The sequence below is a fragment of the Euleptes europaea genome, chromosome 3, assembly GCF_029931775.1.
Source record: "Euleptes europaea isolate rEulEur1 chromosome 3, rEulEur1.hap1, whole genome shotgun sequence".
Classification (NCBI taxonomy): Eukaryota; Metazoa; Chordata; class Lepidosauria; order Squamata; family Sphaerodactylidae; genus Euleptes; species Euleptes europaea.
The window spans coordinates 27,191,153-27,214,819 of NC_079314.1; the positions used below are offsets into that span (position 1 = coordinate 27,191,153).

At 46.0% G+C, this 23,667-nt stretch overlaps 1 protein-coding gene across 1 annotated transcript in view; it reads right to left on the reverse strand.

Moving 5' to 3' along the window:
• Positions 1-1,989: 1,989 nt before the first annotated feature.
• Positions 1,990-23,667, reverse strand: part of CLSPN (claspin) — a 42,964-nt gene continuing 21,286 nt past the window's right edge. Inside the window, 15 exon segments of the mRNA XM_056847537.1 lie at positions 1,990-2,100; positions 3,235-3,396; positions 5,621-5,703; positions 7,223-7,319; positions 8,407-8,537; positions 10,514-10,635; positions 10,773-10,937; positions 13,664-13,791; positions 14,725-14,803; positions 15,395-15,503; positions 17,001-17,227; positions 18,083-18,243; positions 18,354-18,559; positions 21,637-21,692; positions 22,880-23,082. Of these exon segments, the coding sequence (XP_056703515.1) occupies positions 1,990-2,100; positions 3,235-3,396; positions 5,621-5,703; positions 7,223-7,319; positions 8,407-8,537; positions 10,514-10,635; positions 10,773-10,937; positions 13,664-13,791; positions 14,725-14,803; positions 15,395-15,503; positions 17,001-17,227; positions 18,083-18,243; positions 18,354-18,559; positions 21,637-21,692; positions 22,880-23,082 (2,040 nt within the window).

Consider the following 23,667-nt stretch of genomic DNA (forward strand, 5'->3'; position numbering starts at 1 on the left):
CTTGGCTCAGCTGTATGTCTGCAAAGCTTCAGCATACAAGTTCAGATGCTTGCCAGAGTATGTGTGGTTAAAAAAGGGGGAAGGGACCACCAGAGTAATCTAGTCCAACCCCCTGCACAATGCAGGAAATTCACAACTACCTCCTCCCCACCCCCCGTGACCTTTACTCCATGCCCAGAAGATGGCCAAGATGCCTTCCCTCTCATGATCTGCCTAAGTACATAGAATCAGCATTGCTGACAGATGGCCATCTAGCCTCTGCTTAAAAACCTCCAGGGAAGGAGAGCTCACCACCTCCCGAGGAAGCCTGTTCCACTGAGGAACTCCTTTAACTGTTAGAAAGTTCTTCCTAATGTCTAGACAGAAACTTTTGATTTAATTTCAGTTCAGCTAGCCCTATGGTCGAAATGTAAAAAATGTAAGCTCCTAGGGACACAGGCTTGTTTCCCCGCCCCCAACCCGATTATATACCGAATAAAAGTTGTCATTGTCATTCCCCCCTGCTCATATTACTTTAAGGCGCCATATACATTTTATTTATTAATTTAAAACATTTATATGCCACCTTTCCACCCAAATAGGCTCTCCACAGTGCAGACTCGTTACCATTTACGAGGCTAAAGAAAACATCACCACCACGATGGCCTATCTTTACTGGGAAATGTTGAAAAATAATGCACTTACAAGTAGAAAAGAGCAAGAGTCCAGTAGCACCTTGGTCTTTAAACACTTTACTCTTTAAGGTGCTACTGGACTCTTGCTCTTTTCTACTGGACTCTTGCTCTTTTCTACTACCCATCCTAATCTATTTGCATTTACAAGTGCTAGGCTTAACCAAAAAAGGGGGTGGGAGAGGGAGGCAGATTTAAAAGAGAAAGGACACTCAGCACCTAATGCCTGGGGCATTAGCAACACATTAGCAAATTATTTCCTATGAAATCTTTTCATTGGGCTTTATCTATTCCTTTTTTTTTTTTTAACAGAAGATTAAAACCCATGTGGTTATTACGACAGACTGCTTGGTAGAGTATCATGTTCTTTATTGGTAGCATACACAGCATGTTTTGTTTTGTTTTATACAAAACGCATATTTGCATTTATAGGACTAATTTACAATCTGGGTATTACGGTTTTGAGCCTTTGAGGAATTAATTTTGTGGTTGTCAAAATCCAGGCAAGACTTCACCGTAAAATGTCTTCAGCGCTGCATATTCCAAAGGTTGACGAAACCACGCTGTGTTAAATTCCGTTCATTTGTTAATGCTGCCTAAAAACCTGACCTACTTGTAAACAAGATCCATTTGCTAGTTCTCGGTTTTACATTTTAAGTGTCCAAAGAAGGCTACGAAGGAGTGAAAAGGCAAGACACAGCTGTCAAGAAACACCTCCTTTTCCCTAGTTCACTCTTCCACAAGCATTCAAAGTTTTGTTAAAATGCACACGCAGAACAAATTAGCAAGGGGCATGAAAAAACAGAGGACAAAAAAACCCTAGGAATCTGTTCTACAACTCTGTGTTGTCATTTAGGGGGGAAAAACCAACCAAACTGGAGTTTTTCCAAGATATAAAATAAGGGCAATGTCAAGGAGGGGGGGGACTTCTCAGCCTCCGTAGTGGTAAGAAAAAAAGTCACAGGAACAGTGGGCTTTCAATACCTTTCACCCTCAGTACTGAGCACCACAGTGACTTGCTGGGAGCACCGCACCAGTTGAGCATCCCCCAAGAGGAGAAGACCTAAACAGCGAAGTGCTGATTCCGTTGATACTCAAGCTGCAGCTGCATCCAACAGGGAAACCGTTTTCCCATGAAGCAGAGGACTGGAGATGGAGCACGGACCTCCAGCATGTGACGGACATTATCCAAGTGGCACTAGGCAGTTCCAGAGAGGGCCACGAGGAGCCATCAGTTCTTTGCCACTGGATAGCAGAGGTCTGCATAGCACGGAACACAGCAAGACACATCGCCAACCTGCCCAGTTAATCTCTGTTCCTACCGTTCCAAGAACTGGAATATACTCCGGGTTTCTTGAGCAGAAGCGCCATCCAGCCGAAGCCGCTTGGGAGAGGGGGTTGCAGTGGGAACGGGAGCTCGTTTCTTCCCCTGGGAAAATGGCACAGAACCATTAGGCTAGCACCGCGAGGCAAGTCATAAAAGGTAAGAGCAAAAAAGAACCGCCAGTATCTTCCTTCCCTAGGAAGCCAGATTTATTTGCTACATGTAACGGCGCACATGACTGTATGCCAACAATTCTAAACCAGGGTATTCTATACCCAAGGGAAAACCAGGTGGCTTTTCTGCCCATGCTAACATTATCAGGACAGAACCTGGTGGTTTACCCGTCTCCTCTTGCCACAGGGTGCATCTTGGCTGCACTGAGGAGAGGCAAGGAAGTTGCTCAGAGCTCAGAAGCTGCCAAAGACAGGAAAATGTAAGAACTGCCTTGCCAGATCCAATCAAAAGAGCCCAGTAGTCAGCCAGATACACCTGGAAAGCTCAGAAGCAAAGCAACAGCTTGTTCGCTTTCCGCCCAGGCATTTGGCAAGCACAATAAACCTCTATCGTCTCTCATGTTCACAAAGAGGCAATCCACATTTACATCATCCCATTCATCGTAGGGAAAGTGTTCCTTCTCCTGTTCTCTCTTACCCCTTGGCATTCCTGACTGCAATTACTAGCCCCTCCACATTCTTCCCATCCCCAAGGTGCATCAGAGACTTCCTTTGAGATGCCGACAAACATGAAAAGGCACAAAACATTATGGCAGGAACTGGAGAGAGGGAGCCTCCAAGAAAGGACTAAAGAACCTATAGTGAAGAGGAGTTTCCAAAACCAGATTGCTGCAGACATGCCAGAAACCAGACAAAGACATAAACCCCTATGGCCCATATTCCCCAAGCTCCTTCCAAGGATTCAGGCAGAAACCTTTCCTGGCATTGTCATCCAAGATCCTTTAATGTGGGTATTTGATATCAAACATGGGAATTTCTGCAGTACTGTCATTGAATCACAACTTTAAGCAGTGGGATAGACTTCACACAAACATGTGTACAACCAGACCCTTCCAAAGTACTGGAATACTCTCTCCAAGTGCACCCAAGCTGTGTTTCCAACAGTACAACAAAAACTGTTGTGTCTTTGATAAAGATCACAGCTGCTAGCACTGCAGAATAAAATACCAATACAGCATAATAACCACCACCCCACACACAAAAATATCCCTTAGCAGATACCTACCTGGGGCTTGGACTTCTCCCTCGTCTCCTCACTCTTCTCAGGGGAAAGGGTATGAAAGATAAAATTGCGCGAGTTCCGGGGGGCATTTGGGTTGAGGTCCGACATCGCTGACAATCTCTGCAGGACTGCTTTAGGCCTATTCAGCAGTGATCCATTCTTTAGCTGCAAGAGGAGGGGAGGTCCATAGGTACAAGGCAGGTCAAGGATTAGGGTATCTAAAAGGATCTCCTGCTTCCAGTTGAGCCTATCTACTTTTTAAGAGCAAGTGTGGTGTAGTGGTTGAGAGGTGGTTTGGAGTGGTGGGCTTTGATCTGGAGAACCGGGTTTGATTCCCCACTCCTCCACATGAGCGATGGAGGCTAATCTGGTGAACCGGGTTGGTTTCCCCACTTCTACACATGAAGCCAGCTGGGTGACCTTGGGGTAGTCACACTCTCTCAGCCTCACCTACCTCACAGGGTGTCTGTTAGGGGGGAGGGGAAGGGAAGGTAATTGTAAGCTGGTTTGATTCTTCCTTAAGTGGTAGAGAAAGTCGGCATATAAAAACCAACTTTCTTCTTCTAAGATCTGCTTCAGAGATTTGACTGTGTTTGCCACCACTATCTGAAGGTGGGTGGCCCAAAGAACTGGCCCTTTTCTGTGACACATTACATATGGAATACATGCTGGACTTGGGGGGGTGTTCTGTCAAGCAAAGGCTTGGCTGTTCTTTCCAGCATCTGTAAGTTGGTGATTGTTCAGGACCTGGAATCATTCATTCATTTGATTTCTTGCTGCTGGCTTTTTGTAATCTGTGCATTGTTGTTTTTACACTCTTTTATACTATTTCATGTCATTTTATATTATGCAGTTACAGGACTCTTTGCAGTTTTTGTGCCTTTTATGCCCCTTTATATTGTTTCACAGCTTTGTTATTTTATGGTTTTTGCTGTATTCTGTTTTTTTCCTGGAAGCCACCTCGGACAAAGATGTTTGGAACTACAGCATATACATATATTTAATAACTACAAACCATACAACTACTCGGAACAGCCAACTTATCCTTCCCTCACAGAGAAACAATCAACAATCAAGGTAAGGCTGGGGCTCGGTGGGAGAGCACCTGCTTTGCACGCAGGAGGTCCCGGGTTCAATTCCCAGCATCTCTGGTTATAGCAGATGAGATGAAATACTTCATCCCAAGACACTGGAAAGCTCCTGCCAGGCAGAATAGGCAAGACTGGCCTTGATGGTCTGACTCCGTAGAAAGCAGCTTCATGTGTATTCATGCAGTGCATTAATTTTGGAAGGGACCATAGCTCAGTGGTAAAAAAATCCGCTTTGCACGCAGAAGGTCACAGGTTCAATGCCTGGCATGTGCAGTTGAACAGGACCTGGCAGTAGGTGATGCGAAAGACCCTTTCAGTAAGTCCTGGACAGCCACTGCCAGTCAGAGAAGACTGACCATGATAGACCCATGTGTGTGTGTAAAGTGCCGTCAAGTCACAGCTGACTTATGGCGACCCCTTTTGGGGTTTTCATGGCAAGAGACTAACAGAGGTGGTTTGCCAGTGCCTTCCTCTGCAGAGCAACCCTGGACTTCCTTGGCGGTCTCCCATCCAAATACTAACCAGGGCTGACCCTGCTTAGCTTCTGAGATCTGACGAGATCAGGCTAGCCTGGGCCATCCAGGTCAGGGCATGACAGACCAATAGCCTGACTCGATATAAGTCGGCTTTGTGTGTATGAATAAAAGTATTTCATGCCTTATACGTGTGTAGAAAATGGCTGCATTAGAAATGCATTATAGAACTAGATCAGTGGTTCCCAACAGGGGGGCAATTTGATTTTTAAGGGGGGCAATTCGAGAATGAGTTATTAACAGTGAATTTTTTGCATTTCTTATGGTTCTAGGGGCCTCATATACAGTATATAAATATATATTGTGACATACACATTTTAAAAATTAAAATCAGAATGTACACGGCGGTCAGCTAATGACAATGTCACGGGGGGGGGCATCAGGATTTTAGAGATGCTTAGGTGGGGCGTGGCCAATAAAAGGTTGGGAACCACTGGCCTAGATACTGCAAGTCAGTCCAACCCAGCATAGCCAATGCTGATTAGCAGTTGATCTCCACGATACTCTGCAGAGATCTCCCCCAGTCCTGAGAGCCTGTAAATTAAGAAGCCAGGGACTGAACATCCAGGATCTTCTACTTGCAAATCACACGGCTCTGCAATTGAGCTTCTGGATCTCACATGTTCAAAGATAAGGGCAATAACCTGTCATGTACTCCAGCATCCATGACTCAAAATGGTCTGCATTCATTGAGGGAGGGAGTTCTATCTAGTTGCAGTTATGGAGGGGGAAACATCCTCAAATTTATACCACACAACTACTCACCTGTGGGTTGCTGGCAGACTGTAAAGTTTCAAATGGATTCCTGGGTATCAATCTTGTTTCCTGGGCTACTATTACTGGGGGTGCTAGATGGAGAAGAAAGAAAGTAAGCTGTGTACATTTGGTACGGCATTGCAGTGGTGCTGTGCAGAGGCAGAAAGTTAATTGGACAAACCACTCAGAGAGAGTCATGCTGGGTCCAGCTAAAGAGGAACTGGTAAGTCAGTCCTACGAGTCAACAAGACCATGCATCTGGTTTACAGACCACTACTTGGGAAGAGAAGCAAATGTGTGACCAGATGTGTGTGTGTAAAGTGCCGTCAAGTCGCAGCCGACTTATAGCGACCCCTTTTTGGGGTTTTCATGGCAAGAGACTAACAGAGGTGGTTTGCCAGTGCCTTCTTCTGCACAGCAATCCTGGTATTCCTTGGTGGTCTCCCATCCAAATACTAACCAGGGCTGACCCTGCTTAGCTTCTGAGATCTGACGAGATCAGGCTAGCCTGGGCCATCCAGGTCAGGGCTGTGACCCGATACAGAGCTATAAAATGTATATCACCATTTTGAAACTAGATACCATGAGATTATGCTGCCTCAGAGCGAACGGTAGAGAACCCAAAAATATTAGTTTGCTTTTAAAAGGGGTGTGTATGGTCACCCTACAGAGACAGATAAAACAAACCAAAAGGAAAAGCTCAGACAATGCCCACAGCTAGAAAATCTAGAAGTTCTGAGCCAGTTTTTACTGGACTCTGCTTCTAATGGTCAAAGGATAAGACACAGTTTCCATCAGAGTTGAATCCAGAAGTTTAAGGCAAGGAAAACAACGTGGTATTGCAACACGGTATTGTGACAGCAGGTAGAAAACAACATGGTATGTGTATGGTTTTCCTGTCTCAAAGATCATCCACAAATCTGAAAATAAAATAAGCAACAGAGGAATAAACGACAAACACCACAACCAGCTCAATAAGAACCCTCTCTCGTTTTCACTCTACACAACTCTTTTTCCGTCCTTACCTTCCATACCCTTGCTCCTCTTCTTCCACACATCCCCAAACCCCAAAGCCACCAGTTATCTGCTCACTCCTTCCTCTCAGGAAGTGCAGTCCACTACAGACACTTGTCCAGTAGTTACATATTTAAGGCTGCAATACTAAGCACACTTAGTAAGGGAGCAAGTCCCGTTGAATTCAATGGGACTTGATTCTGAGCATGACCGCTGAGGATTAAACTGTGAAGTGTCACAAGGGCACAAAGCATATTTCAAATACAGAACCTGGTAGCGGAGCTTTGGGTTTGTTGTTAAGGATTTAAAAACCCATTCCCCCCTTCCTAAGCAAACATTCTGCAAGCGCTCATACACATGAACATATGAAGCTGCTTTATACTGAATCAGACCCTTGGTCCATCAAGTCAGTATTGTCTACTCACACCAGCAGCGGCTCTTCAGGGTCTCAGTTAAGAGGTCTTTGACATCCCCTACTTGCCTAGTCCATTTAACTGGAGATACCGGGGATTGAACCTGGGACTTTCGGCATGCCAAGCAGAGGCTCAACACTGAACCACAGCCCCATAACAACACTTCAGTACGAAGTAGACTGACCTTTCTTTTGTCGGGATTTTTCAGTCAGTTTCTTAGCTAGTTTCATGAACTGGCTGTCTTCACCAACGTCCTCCTCTTCCTTTTCTCCTTTCTCTGACTGCAAATAAAAATACCTTCATCACACAAGAAAAATCAATACAAAAGCAGAAACAGCAACTTGACTAAAACCCACTGTACTAATGTGACGATTTTTAAAAAACAAACATCACCTTGGAGTCATTATACAAATCGGCTGCAGTACCCTGACGAACGTCTGTTCAGTAGCAGCCACACAATTTTAGCTTTCCAGTGAAACCGACGATGCAGTTTTGTCTCATTCACATGTTATATTTTAGGTGTATGCTTCTTTTTTCCTAATCAGCTAGTGCACAAAGCGGTCTTTTAAATCAATGATTATTTTTTTAACAGCCAGAGTTGTACGATACTAGCATGTTTTTCTGACATTGTACTTACAAAGAAGGAGAGTTGGTTTTTATATGCCGACTTTCTCTGCTGCTTAAGGAAGAATCAAAGTGGCTTACAGTCTCCTTCCTCTCCCCACAACAGATACCCTGTGAGGTAGGTGGGGCTGAGAGAGCTCTAAGAGAGCTGTGACTAGTCCAAGGTCATCCAGCTGGCTTCATGTGTAGGAGTGGGGAAACAAATCCAGTTCACCAGATTAGAGTCCGCCGCTCATGTGGAGGAGTGGGGGATCAAACCCAGTTCCCCAGTTTAGAATCCACCACTCCAAACCACCGTTCTTGACCATTATACCATGCTGGCTCTAAAGCTTGTTAGTTGCTTTTCAAAATTTCTCTACATGCCATTACTGATTGAATAAGATTTTTGTACAACAACTTATTCTTTGGGGTCCAATTTGTGTTTGCGTAGGTCTGGAGAGAGTCCCATAGATTTCTTCATCCGTAACCACCCAATGAAAAATCCTGTGTGCTTGGAAAGTCTACCACCAATGTTGGCATGAAGAAATTTAAGTTCATCTTTTTATTTCCATTATTTCTTTTCTTTGATGCCTCTCCCTACACCAAATCAGCAGTACCATGTAGTAAACCAGCCAACAAACAAACTTTTCTGCATCCTGAAACCAAGGGTGACAAAGTATGTGCCACTTTTCTACAATTTGGATGAGAGCAGGAAGTATGAAAATAGTCCTAGAAGTGGCTCATCAAAAAGATTAAACTTGCTACCTGTTCACGGAGCCACTGTTCCCGCTCAAAGCGTTCCTTCCTCCACTTAGCCTCTGTCTCATCGAGATGCTCTTCATTTTCCTCTCCATCATCAGCTTCTTGGTGGAACATATCCATCAGAGAAGAATCATCTAAGACAAAGGATAGAAAACAAATTACCGTATATACTCGCGTATAAGCAGTTTTTCAGCCCAAAAAAAAGGCTGAAAAAGCCGGCCTCGGCTTATACGCGGGTCAATACGGTAGGGGAGGGGAGGGGGGAGAGGGGAGGGGGGAGGGAGGAGGGAGGGGGGAACTTACCACCGCCACCGCCATTTTCCGGCCGGGAGCGGCCTTCAGAGGCCCCCTGCGGCTGCAGGCAGGCCACCCAGCCGCCCCCGCCGCCATTTTCGAGGCCCCCTGCGGCTGCAGGCAGGCCGCCCAGCCGCCCCCGCCGCCATTTTCTGGCCGGGAGCGGCCTTTAGAGGCCCCCTGAGGCTGCAGGGAGCCCATCCAGCCGCCCCCGCCGCCATTTTCTGGCCGGGAGCGGCCTTTAGAGGCCCCCTGCGGCTGCAGGGAGCCCGCCCAGCCACCCCAGCCGCCTTCTCCCGGCCGGGAGCGGCCTTTAGAGGCCCCGTGCGGCCGCAGGCAGGCTGCCCAGCCGCCCCCGCCGCCTTCTCCCGGCCGGGAGTGGCCTTCAGAGGCCCCCTGCGGCCGCAGGCAGGCCGCCCAGCCGCCCCCGCCGCCATTTTCCGGCCGGGAGCGGGCTTCAGAGGCCCCCTGCGGCCGGGCCGCCGGGCCCGCGCCACTTCTCGCCGCCAGGAGCGGCCTGGGGGGGCCTCCTGCAGCTGCAGGAAGGCCGCCCCCGCCGGATACGCTGCTTCCCGCCGTCAGGAGCCCGCCGCCAGGTAAGCCTGCGGGGGGGGGAGGGGTTATAAGCCGACCCTCGGCTTATACGTGGGTGCCTAATTTTTCCCCATTTTTGGGGAGAAATTAGGCACCTCGGCTTATAAGCGGGTCGGCTTATACACGGGTATATACGGTATTTCTCCCTGGCATATTCTGAAAGATTTCCCTTGTGCAGTCATGGATGAGGTTCAAATTCTGCCTCTAAAATGGAGTTATGATAGTAACTCAAGGGGAAGAGACAGACCCTTGGGAGGGTCTTTGCCTGATGGGGTCTCTGGATAACCAACTAAACATATCTGGCTGCCTTAAACTAACCAAGACCACTGGTCCCTGTAGCTTAATATTATCTACTCTGATTGGGCAGCAGTTCTCCAAAGTAAAAGGAGGCAGTCCTGGTAGGTAGAAGATGACCAAGGTTCTGGAAGCGTAGGAGTCACAAGATGGCTCGCTCCCAAGTGTAGGATTAGGTTTGGTCCCAAACATTTAGGATCAAGATGTTAGAAAGGGGGGGGGCATTCTCTCACCCAGAGGACAGGCCTGCACAACACTGTGATATGTTTAGCGGAATACAGCCTGCAAACCACATATTACAGGAGTGCAATAAACCCTCTATAATTTTATCATACAGCCAACAGGCCTCTTCCGGTACTACAGCGCAGTCTTTGTAAATGCTCGGTTAACAGTATTCTTTCAACTTTCAGTACCTAGTTTCAGTAGCTACATTAAAAAAAATAGCCATTTCTTTATTTCCACAGCAAATAAAAGGGTAACTAGCTCTTCTGTTGAACGGCAGGGTACCATAGCCAAGAGTAGAACAATTGCTTCATCTCTAATTCCTTGGTAGTAACCATAAAACACCAGCACATGTTAGAGTCTCTACCTCCCTGTGGACACTGGCAATCATTTGAAGGAATTTGCTTGTCATGTTCCCACGAGGCTTGCTGACAACAAAATGGTACAGTGCGCCCATGGAAAACTTCTCCTATATTTTGGTGTATACAGACTCAACAAGGATGCTGGCCAGTGTCTGGAAGATGACCAAGGTTTTGCACATCAAATCAGAAATTAAAGAACTATGTCCACGAGGCGCTCAGCAAAACCTTCTTAGGGTTTGGAAGAAGAGGGCTTATCAAGCATTTGGCAGATTGTAATATGTGGCTGGTGAACTGCGTTCAGCTTGGAGAAATCACAAGCGAAGCAGATGTGACAGAGACCGTACCTATGTTCTTCCACCGGAACCTCCTTGCTCGCCCAGGGCCATCGCTATGTAGGTCTCCATCGGCAAGGTACCTCTCCTGATACATGCGGAGCTGCCGCTTGTCTTCATCCAGCATCACCTTCCTAAAACAGTCCCCGTAGAAGGGAAAGCTTAGATCAGTCTTTATTCAAGAACGAGGCCACCATTTTGCAAAAAGGAAAAAGGCACTGCCCGTGATTTAAATGCATGAAATTGCATCAGCGTATCCGCAGCTACTGACATGTGTATTTTGTTGACTTGGTCCTGGAGTTCCACAGGGGTAGGAAGCTCCTCGTCAAGGACTTCTTCTTCGTACTCGTCGAGCTCCTCGCCGTCATATTCATCCTCACTTCCCATGTCACTTCCTGACAGCTCAGCCTCGTCCTCCATGAAGTCCTGCAATTTACTGACAGGTTCAAATAAGACAAAAAAATAAGAATAAGACAAAAAATATAAGGATTTTACAAGCGACTATATACAGAGACCGGACTAAAGATTCACCTTGTTCAGCAGCGTCGACCCTGATCCACAAGGAATCTGCAACTGTGTTGCATTTCCTTCCAGTGGAAGAAGCCTTCATCTGACACAAGAGGCTCGCAACATTTCACAGCACAGGAAAGCTCCTTTTGTCAGAGTGAAGCACCATCACCTTTGTGGAATGGATCCACAGGATCCAACCCTGGCCCTCCTAGGTAAAAGGGAGCTCTCTCTATGTCCTGTGGCCAGCAAACCCCATCGGAGATGCCAGAATCAAATGCGAAACTTCATAAACACAAAGCATGCTCTCTAACTGCTGGAGCAGGGGAAAGACAACCTTTTTGGCCTAAGTGCTGAAAAGAAAAATGCGACGTCCACCTGTGAAGATGTTAGTGTGTCAGCAAAAGAACGGGTGGCGGGAGGAGAGACAAGGGTTGTACTTAGCCAGACATGGTTGGAGCAAGTCAAACCCCATGGGCACTGCCAGCATCTCAATGGTTTGCCTTGGCTGGTCGCTGTGCAGGTCTGGGAGGCAACGACAGGCAGAAGAGCCACACCTGTTGATTTCTCCTGCACCCCTGGTCCCAGCAGTGCTGCCAGTGCCTGGGCTGCTTGGGTGGAGATCTGGCCCTGGGTGCCAAGCAAAATGGTCTACTATACCCCAGGTGCTGAGATGGAGGCTGCCTACCCCTGAACTAGAGCATCTCATAGGAATCAGAATGCAAGACCAAGGCATTGTAACATGTTGTGTGTGTGTGTTAAGTGCCGTTAAGTCGCTTCCGACTCATGGCAACCCTATGAATGAAAGTCCTCCAAAATGTCCTATCTTTGACAGCCTTGTTCAGATCTTGCAAATTGAAGGCTGTGGCTTCCTTTATTGAGTCAATCCATCTCTTGTTGGGTCTTCCTCTATACTGCTGCCCTCAATTTTTCCTAGCATGACTGTCTTTTCCAGGGACTCTTGTCGTCTCATGACGTGACCAAAATACGATAGTCTCTGTTTAGTCATTTTAGCTTCTAGGGTCAGTTCAGGCTTGATTTGATCTATAACCCACTGATTTGTTTTTTTTGGCAGTCCACGGAATCCGTAACACTCTCCTCCAACACCACATTTCAAAGGAATCTATTTTCTTCCTATGTTAACAGATACTATATTAAGAGACATCCTTGCTTGAAATGGCAGTAGCTAACAGGATGGGTGCCCAGCTTGCTGGGGGTAAAGAGCAGACGACTGGGGAAGGCAATGGCAAACCACCCCATAATCATATTCTGCCTAGTAAACATCGGGATGTGATGTCACCCCGTGGGTCAGTATTGACCCAGTGCTTGCACAGGGGACTACCTTTACCTAACAGGATGTCAGCCTTTCCAATAAGTCTGACATCACTGACATTTTTACCATCCTGCTTTCAAACATATACTTCAGTTAGCCACTCCTAGTATATCGACTGCCTGAAAGCAAAAATTCTTCTAAATTACGAACCCTTTCTTATCCAATTGCCTGGAAATAATATTTATTCCCATTAGGCAAATGGCTCGTTACAAGCTTGTATTACGTGCATCAAGATTATTTAGAAAGCTTGGACGGCTTTGTCAATGGCTAAGCATTTCTGGTTCTCCCTACATGGGACATATATAGGCCAGGATGAGGGGTGCAAATGATTAAAATATTTAAATGATGAAAGGAGTCATTTACAGTTACAAATTTCTGCAAACATTCAAATAACAAGGCCAATGATGAGCACGGGTGTCTTACTAGAAGCCAAGAAAAGAAGGCATGGACTATATCAGGGGTGTCACACACAATTGTTACGAGGGCCGGATATGACATAAATGTCACTTGGTCGGGCCAGGATATGCCTCGCTAGCCAAGATCAAGAGTGGGTGGTGGTGGCTGCCTCGGCAGCCTCGCAGGCCAGATAAGAGCTCTCAAGGGGGTGGATCAGGCCCGCAGGCCTTACGTTTGACACCCCTGGTCTACATGGTTCAGCCACACACAGCCAAAAGCTGCCAAACTGGCCAAAAAGGTGGAAGAACTACGAACGCCCCCCCCCAAAAAAAGGACATGTCCCAGAAAACTCTTGGATACGCTGCCTCCCTGTGTAGAGACCAGCAACATCAAGATGGGCCTTGCCAGGTCTGTTCACTGCACGAACCTGCCCAGAGAACGTGCCAAAAGCCAAACACAAGAGTGACGGAGGGCCTCCAAACTGGCTGGCTTCCCTGCGAGAAGCAGCAGCAGGCCTGGAGGTTCAGGGGTACATTCTCAACTCAGATACCTTGCCACACCTCAGAACCATTTTTAAAGCGAGACACATGCCCCAACAAAACCTTGTCTTTTCCGTTTGAACGAGCAACACCTTTTGCTGAACTAGAACAGTCCTGCAGATGGAACGGCATGAGCGCCTTTGCCACCCCCTCATGACCGACTCTCAGCCTGCACTCCCTGTTCACACATCACGCCGAAGATGAAGAGCAATGGAAGGGTCTGCCACAACCAAACTTTAGTGGAAGTGCAGACTCCCTATGCTTGCCTCGGAAAAAAACTATTCATCTTCTCAGGTGAGCACAGGGGCAATTTTTTGGCCAGCACCTTTCATATCCAACCAACAGAAACTTTGTCTTGTTTTATCAACAAGACTAGGATGGACTTACAATTTCTTCTTCACTCCTTCTCTTTGTCGCAACACCTCCTCTTCGTCATCGTCATCGACTTCATCTTCACTCTCCTCTTCCTCCTGTTCACTCTCCTCTTTCTCCTCATTTCTTTTGCTCTTATCATCCTACCAGTCCAGAAAATCGCGAGTTAAGAAATTCTTGTAGCATCTTACCAGCTCCATTATCACTCCCTGCAATCTTTATTTTTATTTTATTTACTTTATTTCAGGCCCGCCTTTCATTCAAAATAATCCCACTGGCAGAGCTACACATATACTGCAATTCCAGAGGAGTATAGACAGACTACAGAGCAAGGTATCAATTCACTGCAAGTGACAGTAGGCTCACATTAAAAAGAAAAGTACGTTTCTAGACCTTATGGTTGCAGAGGGATGGTTGAAAATATGAGGTCAATGCCTGCTGAGAAAGGGCTAGCTGAATTAATGTTTCCAAAGGATTTGACTATGAATGGGGGAAAACCACGCACAAACAAACAGAAGGAAGAGAAGGGCTGGTGTTCAGAAACAAAACGATACTATAATGTATGACACACTCCGCATCCTTCAAAAGGATCTCCTTCAAGGATAGGAGAATCTTGAAACATCTTGTTATAACACTAACAGCTAATTCCATTCACTTTGAGAGGGTTGTATTTTTTGAGCACGTGGTCCACATCTCATTTTGTTTTTCCAGTGTTTGGGGCTGCCCCTTCTACCCCTGAAATGGAGCTTCAGTGCTTTGCCAAGCTCCTCCCTGTGACCAGCAAAGGGAGAAGAAATTATGCAAAGCAAGAGAAAGATATGCATGCTCAACAAATTGACATAATTTATATCAATTGCAGAACCAAGCTTCTCTGGGTGAAGAATTTCCATTTTTTTTAAAAATGGAAATGAATTTCTGGCTTCCCTGAAAATCAATTATCAGAAGATTTGATCTGGCCAGCACAAAACAAATTAGAAGATGGCTGTGTGCTTCAGAACAGAAACGGTTTCCGAGATTGCGGCAGGCATGTATGAGACTCAGCTCTACCATAAAATGCAGTAGTGCACAATACTCACGTCTTCGCTGTCAAATGCATGGTCATCTGTTAAAAACTGGAAGTCTCCAGACTCTTCCTCCTCTTCATCTTCCCCTTCCCTATAAGAAAGAAAAGTTAAAAACAACATACTCATTTAGCACCCGGAATGTAATGGGTTTAGCACGTGTCTGAATTGCTGTTCAGGCTGCTGCACTTAACTTCCTAAGACACAAAACTGACAGCAGATCAAGAAGCATTACAGCACCTTAAAGAGCCACCTGGTTTATTGTGACAATATCTCAGGTGCCACAGCACTCAATGTCTTCTTGCTGCTATAGACTAGTCAGGAAAAAAAATCTTCTGGAAGCCACAAGATGCATAACAGGAAAGGTACCAGCACCTGCCAGGGATTAGCAGATGAAGATCTTCCGTTTGACTGAAAAGCTTTTATATTCCGAGGCAAGGGAGTCTGGCTGAATAAAGAGAGATCCACTGCATTCTATAATCCAGCCTGTCCTTCTGCACATATGCCTTGCTGTATAAGCAGTCTCTCTTGCTCTCGCTCTCACACACCACCCTCATCTCAGTGAAAGGGACAGCTCTGCACGCAGTCTTTTGGGCAGACAAATGTGACCCTGGCTCCACTGAAGCAAGTAAGGAAACCCCTGCAGAACCGAAACGTTTGCACATCTCAAACTTCCACACTTCACCTGTCTGTTGGGAAGGAGCCAGAGCAAAGAGCGAGCGCTTCAGCCATGGGATCCAAGCTGCTCTCTTTTTTCAGCTGAGAAGATGCTGATGAGGTCTGAGTGGGAGAATCTAAGAAACCAGAGTTGAGAAGTCATTAGAGTACAGATGAGCCATCAGCAAGATCACCCCAAAGACCCCAAAGTACGTAAGCTTTTCCTCTCCTCTGGCAGTTTATCCAGCTATGACAACAAGAGCAGAAAACAGAAGTGCTCACGTACTAGAGGTGTAATACAAAAATAATGAAGAAAGTTATTATAAGGATTGTATTCAACACCTCAGCTCATAAATATCAACAACTTAGATGCTGATCAAACACACTTAATAGGCCTGACAAGGCGATTATTTTTCGATTACATGATTAGCAATGTTAAAATTATTTTCTATAACTTGGGTAACTATTGGATTGTACAACAGCACTGAAAAGTATGGCAATGCAATCTGTTTGATTTGTTTTCACAATTTCGCGTTTCTGTCCTTTTAATTGTATTGTTGATATCCCCATTTCTCCTTTTTCCCTTTTGTATCCCACCTACAATAATTTTTTTTTTAAAAAAACAACTTAGATACTGCAGAAATGAATGACAAAATACAGTGTATAGCCAATTATATAAAGACAGAAAGGTTCATCGAAATGGCAGAGAACACCCTGAACGTAACATTCAGCCAGTAACACAGTGATGACGGACAGCTAACTGCCAACTGAGAACCGTTTTGGAAGCTGATCTTCTCCAGAAAAACTCCCAAGTTGTTTGAAGTCTCTCGCCTCCATATTCAGAGACCTTGGGTCGCTGCGGCAATTATTCAGAGGCAAACACCCAACAGTTCTGTGCGTGCTCAATTGCGCCAATCATAAGATAGAATTTTGATACTTACAAAGATGAGGCAGCCATTTTCAGCTGCTCACTATATCAGGTACGAGTAAGCAAAAGCCACAGACGCAATAATGATGACAAGGCTGCTGTTCAACTTTCATAATGTGTGTGGTTTTTTTTAAATCAAGCCAGCACGACCCAGTCACCTATCCCTAGACTTTAATGAGGCTGCTTCAGCAGCTACATTTCCTCCTTCGCGTATCTCAAAATGCAACAATGAGTGGGCGACTGAGGTGTAGGAATGGTCCTTTTTTCCATTGAGCAGAGTTAGTTTAGACCAATACAGGTGCCATCTACGGCATTAAAAACCCAGCAATTTCCTTTGGGTGGGGGGAGGAGGAGGAGAAGGAAAAGGAGAAAAAGAAGAAGAAAAAGAATTGGTTTAAGTGGTAGACCGTGGTGCATGGGGATCAAGTGGAGGCAGCAAGTAGGGGCAGCATATTCAAAGCCCATCTAGGGCACCAAAAAGGCTTGGTCCAGCCCTGGTTCTAGCCATATGGGTAGAACAATACATTTCCAGACAACGAATAAAGTGCACTGGATTTGAATACATGCCCACTAGCCTCCTTCTCCATACAAGAGCTGTAGGTCTGAACACCATATTCCAAGTGCAAAAATTCTGTGCCAAGATGTTCAGAATACAGTGCATGAGTCCAGCTTTATTTTGCTATCAGCATTAATGCTCATCACTCACCCTGAGACGCGAACTTCCCGGAGCAAAGACTGAGCAGTTCCTCCATGTTCTGTTTCTTGCTGCTATCAGCATTAGGGGGGTGCTTGTTCTGGGAGGCAAACTGGCCAGAACAGAGGTTTAAGAGTTCATCCATGTTCGCATCCATTGCATTCTCGTCCATGCTAGCCAAAGGAAGGTGGCTCTTGGAAGACTGGTATTTATTCCGGTGATGGCCAACATTCAAGAACCTGAAAGGGGGAAGCAAAAGAATCATGACCACCATCTATTTTTAGAAAGTTTTGGTGCATCACAGAACATTCAAATGGTTTCAGAAGTAGACAGTTATAAGATACAAGTACTCCAGCATAGCTTATTGTGGCTCCTCTCACGATGGAGCTCCTGCCACACAATAAAATCACACTGTAAAACCATTAAAACCAACCCCAAAAAGACTACAATTAAAACAAGAGCTAAAAATCTAATCTACAAAAAGGTTAGAGAAAATATTGGCATTACTAAATTGACCATGTATAGTCATCAGGGAGAGTTCATCTGTGGAACACTTGAATGTTTCTGCAGCCCAGATAAGCTGATCCAGAATGCCAACTGCACCAAGACTAGGTTCTCAGTTGCTTTGAACCAATGAACTAACAAGTTCCAGTTCTGATATTAAGGAAGAAGTCTGACTGGGTGTATTTTGTACTTATTTACGGATACTGTAGGCTCTGAAAATCTTAAGTATTTCTGAAAGTGTTACCTACACAAGAGTGCTACTGTTATCCACTAGAAGAGTTGGTTTTTATATGCCGACTTTCACTACCACTTAAGGAAGAATCAAACCAGCTTACAATCGCCTTCCCTTCCCCTCCCCACAACAAACACCCTGGGAGGTAGGTGGGGCTGAGAGAGCTCTAAGAGAGCTGTGATTAGCCCAAGGTCACCCAGCTGGCTTCATGTGGAAGAGTGGGGAAACCAACCCAGTTCTCCAGGTTAGCCTCCACCACTCATGTGGAGGAGTGGGGAATCAAACCCAGTTCTCCAGATTAGAGTCCACCACTCCAAACCACCGCTCTTAAACAGCACACCACGCTGGAACTACTTACCCATCTGCATCAAGCAGCTGACTCTGAGTGCCGTCTTCTAGGGAGAATTGGAATTGAAACCTGGCAGCGGCCGGAACGGGGCTTTTCTCTTCAGGAGTAGCATCGTAGAGGTCTTGGGAGTCCTCTATGGGAAGAGAAGGCTCAGACGCCTTTCCTGAACTCTAAGCAAATCCAAAATAGAACACATCTAGATAAACCAAGGGTCGACTGGAAGACAGGTATTACCCCAATGTAAATCAGAACCAAGAAAGGGGGAAGAGAAGGTGGTCACCTTGGATGCAGAACTAATAAAGCCCGCTTTGAAAAAGCCGGGGGAAGGAGAACGGATGCTGCTGACAGTGGAAAGGAAGCTGCCTCCCCGAGCTGTGTGCTTGTTGCAGGGCTGGTAGGAGGGGATCATGGACCCAATCAGCTCAAAGCTGCTGTTGTGGCTGTTTTCCTTCGCCAAGGTCGGCAGCAAAAAGGAATCTTCATCTTCTGGAAAGGGGCGGGTGGATAAGAGAGAGAGAGCACCTATCAAAATAAACTAAGGAAATAAGATGGTGCCAACCTTGCAATTGCTACAGAAACTGTGCTAAAGCCTAGATCAGGGGTGGGGAACGTCAGGCCCGGGGGCCGTTTAAGGCCCGCGAAATCATTTGGTCTGGCCCTTTGTGGATCCTGGCAGATCTCTAGCTCAGAAGGATCTAAGACTGGTGATCCGCCCCCTCCCACTGACAGGAATAGCCTCTATTCAAGGCGGATGTGAGTTTGTTTTGCCAAGAAAAGGAACCTTTTCCCCCTCTTGCAGAACAGTCGTTAGCTATGGAGCTGCTAGGACCGCCCAAGAAACTGTGTTAACCTTTTCCCACCCGGGCCGTGGAGAAACGTATTCCCTCTGTACTACAAGAGGGCTGGGGGCGGAAGTGGAGACAATGGAGGGGTTAAAGGGGGCAGGGCCAGAATGCACGGGAGGGGGAGTTCTTAGCCAGTGTGTCCTCATTTCACCCCTGCAGGCAGAGGCAGCAAGAGCCAGCTGTAGAATCTGGCCCCAATCATAAGGAGCAGAAACAACTCCGGCATGTGGCTGGACGGCTACGCCCGGCTGGTGCAACAGACCATCCTGTGCCACCAGGTGGGTGAGTGCACCACCGGTTGGATGCCTGCCTGCTTGCCCATGCTGGGAGGGTCATCTGGGGCAGCTGCCTGCTTGGGGCTTAGTCGGCTAATTTTTAAGTTGATAATTTTTTATGGCCCGTGAATGATGTTATAAATATCCAAATGGCCCTCGGTGGAGAAAAGGTTCCCCACCCCTGGCCTAGATGCTAGAAACAAGCCCAGGAGTGGCCAACAGCAGCAAAATAGTTTATAACACTGCAATCATCCATTAGTACTCCCTACCATATCATTTGCTTTCTTTTCATACCATTTTATAAGAAAGGTTTCTGCCATCAGAGCAGATTTCAGCTATGGCCACATGCTTCTGGAACTGGCATGCTTTCACTTTGCCTCCAAAGGCAAAGGGGGAGGACCAAGTGGACTTGCCGGGGGAGAATATTCTGCTACTCTAGAGGAGGACAACTGCTAAACGACATTTGCATCCCAAGAAATTCAAAAGCCATACACTGGACTCGCAACAACCCTATAAAGCAGGTTAGGCCAAGAGCTATCCAGTGAGGTCTACCTTGCTAACTACATGGCACAGCAGGGATTTTTAAAAAATATAATTTTTATTGTTTTATTTATTAAATACAAAAACACAACGAACTCCACATACACGCAACAAACATACAGCAGCTTCCCCCCTTCTAAAATGTGCCTATACCTATCATAGCATATAACACAGCCCACCTAATTGCTGAGAAAACCCATATTGCAAAAACTATGCTAAGGAATCGCTAAAATCCTGCTAACCCTATACAACTGTTTTTATTTTCTAGTTTTATACTTGCTATTTTACCTCTTAATACAAATTTGATAACATTCTATGTAAAAAACTATGCAATAGTGAAATTACTATATTTAACATCTCTACTCTGTCAATACCAATTATTTGACCCTTAGAACAGGGGTGGGGAACGTCAGGCCCGGGCCGTTTAAGGCCCGCGAAATCATTTGGTCTGGCCCTTCATGGGTCCTGGCAAATCTCTTGCTCAGAAGGTTCTAAGACTGGTGATCCGCACCCTCCCGCGGACAGGAATAGCCTCTATTCAAGGCAGATGTGTTTGTTTTGCCGAGAAAAGGAACCTTTTTTCCCCTTGCAGAAGAATCATTAGCTATGGAGCTGCTAGGACTGCCCAAGAAACTGTGTTAACCCTTTCCCACCCAGGCCATGGAGAAACGTATTGGTTGGCTAATTTTTAAGTTGATAATTTTGCATGGCCCGCGAATGATGTTATAAATATCCAAATGGCCCTTGGCGGAAAAAAGGTTCCCCACCCCTGCCTTAGAAGATACTTCTATCATATCTACATAGCAATAAGTTCCTCATGTTTACAATTTTGCATACTCAAAATAGCATCCCCCCCTTTTTTCCAACTCCCCTAAAGGTCTTTTGTTCAACAAATGCGTCAGCTTGGCCATCACCGCGTATTCGTGACATAGCAGGGATTGAATCAGAATTTACCTACGGTCCCAGCCCTTTAAAATAGGACACCAGTGTTCTGTGGGTTGTTTTTTGCTTTTTTTTTTTTTAAACTCTCATTCACTTGGTGGTTCAAAGGTTACTGCCATGAGAGTCAAAGTCAGCCCAAATGAATTTAGAATATGACTGGAAGGAAGCTATATAGACCACCACAGTGCTATACAGTGCAATGTTACACTCTTTCTCTCTCTCTCACACAAACCCACATGTATGTCAATGCAACATCCTTATTAAAGCAGCCAACAAGGTGCCCCGTTCAGAGGAACCTTCCAGATTAAAGGACTATTTTGTTAAATAACCTACATTGACTCAGCCCACAGAGGAAGTCAAAACCAAAACCAAAATCATTTTTAAACTGGGGTGGGGAAGAGATTGCTTAACTATGGAAATCAGACCTTAACTATGGAAATCAGTTTCACTTGGAACACAAAGCAAAACATATTTACAGGATCTCCCAGAACATTTTCTGGCTCACATGTCACATCTGGGCCTGAGATATACTCAGTGCCCCCCTTACAGGCCTTGCCCAAAGATGCCCACAGTTTCATTCATAAGGAAAGGAAATATGTTGTAAGACACGGATAATCAGAGCATTTCTTAAGCCGAGTTATACCATTAGAGTAGTGTAACTCTACTTAGGATGGCACTGGATATCCCCCATTGTTATGTTCCTTTGTTGCACTTTTGAAGTGTAGAATTATGCCAAAGCATAAGTGCTCCATAACTGGTTAGCCCTCACTGCAATATGATACAAACTTCATTGTGAAATTTAAACAATTAAAGGGGAGGGGGGGGAGAAAGAGATACACTTCTGGCCCCTAGAGGGTCACGTCCAGAGTAGTCACCTTTGGGAATACAGAACTTGGACATCCCTAGGGAATGTACCTGCTTTTACTACAGAAAAGTCTGCTACAGACAGGCTGTTGTTTACCTGGCTTGTCAGGCCTTTTATCTTCCACCTCAGCTTTCTCACCTGGAAGAGAATATCTGCAAGAAACAAAATCAGCCCAAATGTAAGATGACAGTGTGACAAATAAGTTCAATAATAACACCATACACAGCAAAGTAAAGAAGTCCTTGTAAGTCACAGCTGAGTTATGGCGACCTGACGTTCGGAGGTGATTTGCCGTTGCCTGCCTCTGCATGGGCTGAGAGAGTTCTGAGAGCTGTGGCTGGCCCAAGGTCACCCAGCAGGGTTTATGTGGAGGAGTGGGGAATCGAACCCATTTCTCCAGATTAGAGTCCGCTGCTCTTAACCACTACACCACGCTGGCTCTCACACTGCAAACTCGTCTTTCTCAAAACACAGACAACACTACTGACTTTGTAACATAACATGTTGCAGGTCGAAGTCCACAGATTTGTTTCACTAGTGAAAGTGCTTTCCTCTAGATGTAGGAGCAGCCCCCTGACCCAAGATGAGTACGTCTGAGTGTCTCGCATCACAGGAAAGCTCCTTCTGCCAGAAAGACAAACCTCTGCTAGTGAAACAGATCTGCAGGAATACGAGCCATTTTGTACTCATTATTTTGGAGAATTTCTTCACCACTGCTCCAGAGAACCTGCCTTACAAGGTAAAAACATGATTAAAAATGTAAATACCACATAACGATCACTAAAAACGAACAAACGATTAAAACACTATATAAAAGCAACATCCCCCCCAAAAAAAAACAAGTCTCAAAAAGTTTTGTACGCAAAGTACAAAATTTACAAGGGGATTGACGCGGCAGTTCGAACAGACAAAGGTGACAGTCGTACATTGCACACGGTTAAAACTTGTGGGCATTCCCGGTTAGAACTACAATACACAGCCTTGAACTGGTTTTTTTCTTTTTTTTCTTTTTGACTGGCTTTTTGGGAGTCGCAAAAAAAAGGCGGCAGTAGGACACGAAAAGTGGGCAAAACTTGTAATAGCATCCGGCCAGAACTACAATAACCAAAACCTAATGCACACGGTTCAGAAGAAAACCAAAAGGGACTGTTGGCCTTTATACTTAAGTCAAAAAATAAAGGAATAAAGTTATAAAAAGTCATAAAATAATGAACTGCTTACCAGTAGATAAGTAAAGGATAATAGCTAAATAAAGATAAATCTAAAGTACAAAAGTATAAATTATAAAACAGGTTAGATTAGCATAGGTGGTAATATTATCGATAAGATCTAACATCACCCCGTTTTTGAAGAGTTATCCTTGAAAAGCAGCAGCGTCGACTCAGTGGGGGCTAGTTTAGGAAGAGCCCTGCAGAGCCGTGATTTGGCCGCGTGCTCTTCATCCACCAATTCTTTGTCTGTCTCCTTGTCGCCATCATCAAGGCTTTGTTCTTCAAGCTCCTCACTGTCCTCTTCTGCCTCTCCAAGAAGAAAATCTGCAGTCTAACAGAACACACAAGCACCAAATTCCAAATAAATTGATGCTATTGTTTTAAAATGCAGATGCTCATCCAGATAATAGAGCCAGCACAATTGCTACAGGAAAATGTTGGCTCTAACATCTGGGAATATTACCCTTTAATCTGGAAGCCCTTCCCTCTAACACAGGGGTGGGGAACCTCTGGCCCGCGGGCCGAAAGCGGCCCGGGAGCTCATTTTAAATGGCCCCCGGCCCACCTGCCAAGGCTAGGAGTTCCACGGCCTGCCTGCCAAGGCCGGGAGCTCCACGGAGCTAGCTGCCACTAGCCAGGGCCTCCTCTCAGGCTTTGCTGGGAGGCAGGAGTGCATGCCAGCCCTGAACCTCCCTCCCCCTCCCCCACCCAGTTTGCCTATGTGGCGGGGCAATCCCCCGGCCGCACCCCTGTGCCGCGGACTAATGCTGCTGGGGTGGCCGAGACTCGTGCCGCCGGGCCTCGCCGGCCTGCGCGCTAGCCGCACAGCTGGCTCGGCGGGTCCCTATACAGCCCTCCCCCTGCTCAACCCCTCTGCAGCCAGCGCTGAGGGGGCGGCTGAGATTGGTGCCGCAGG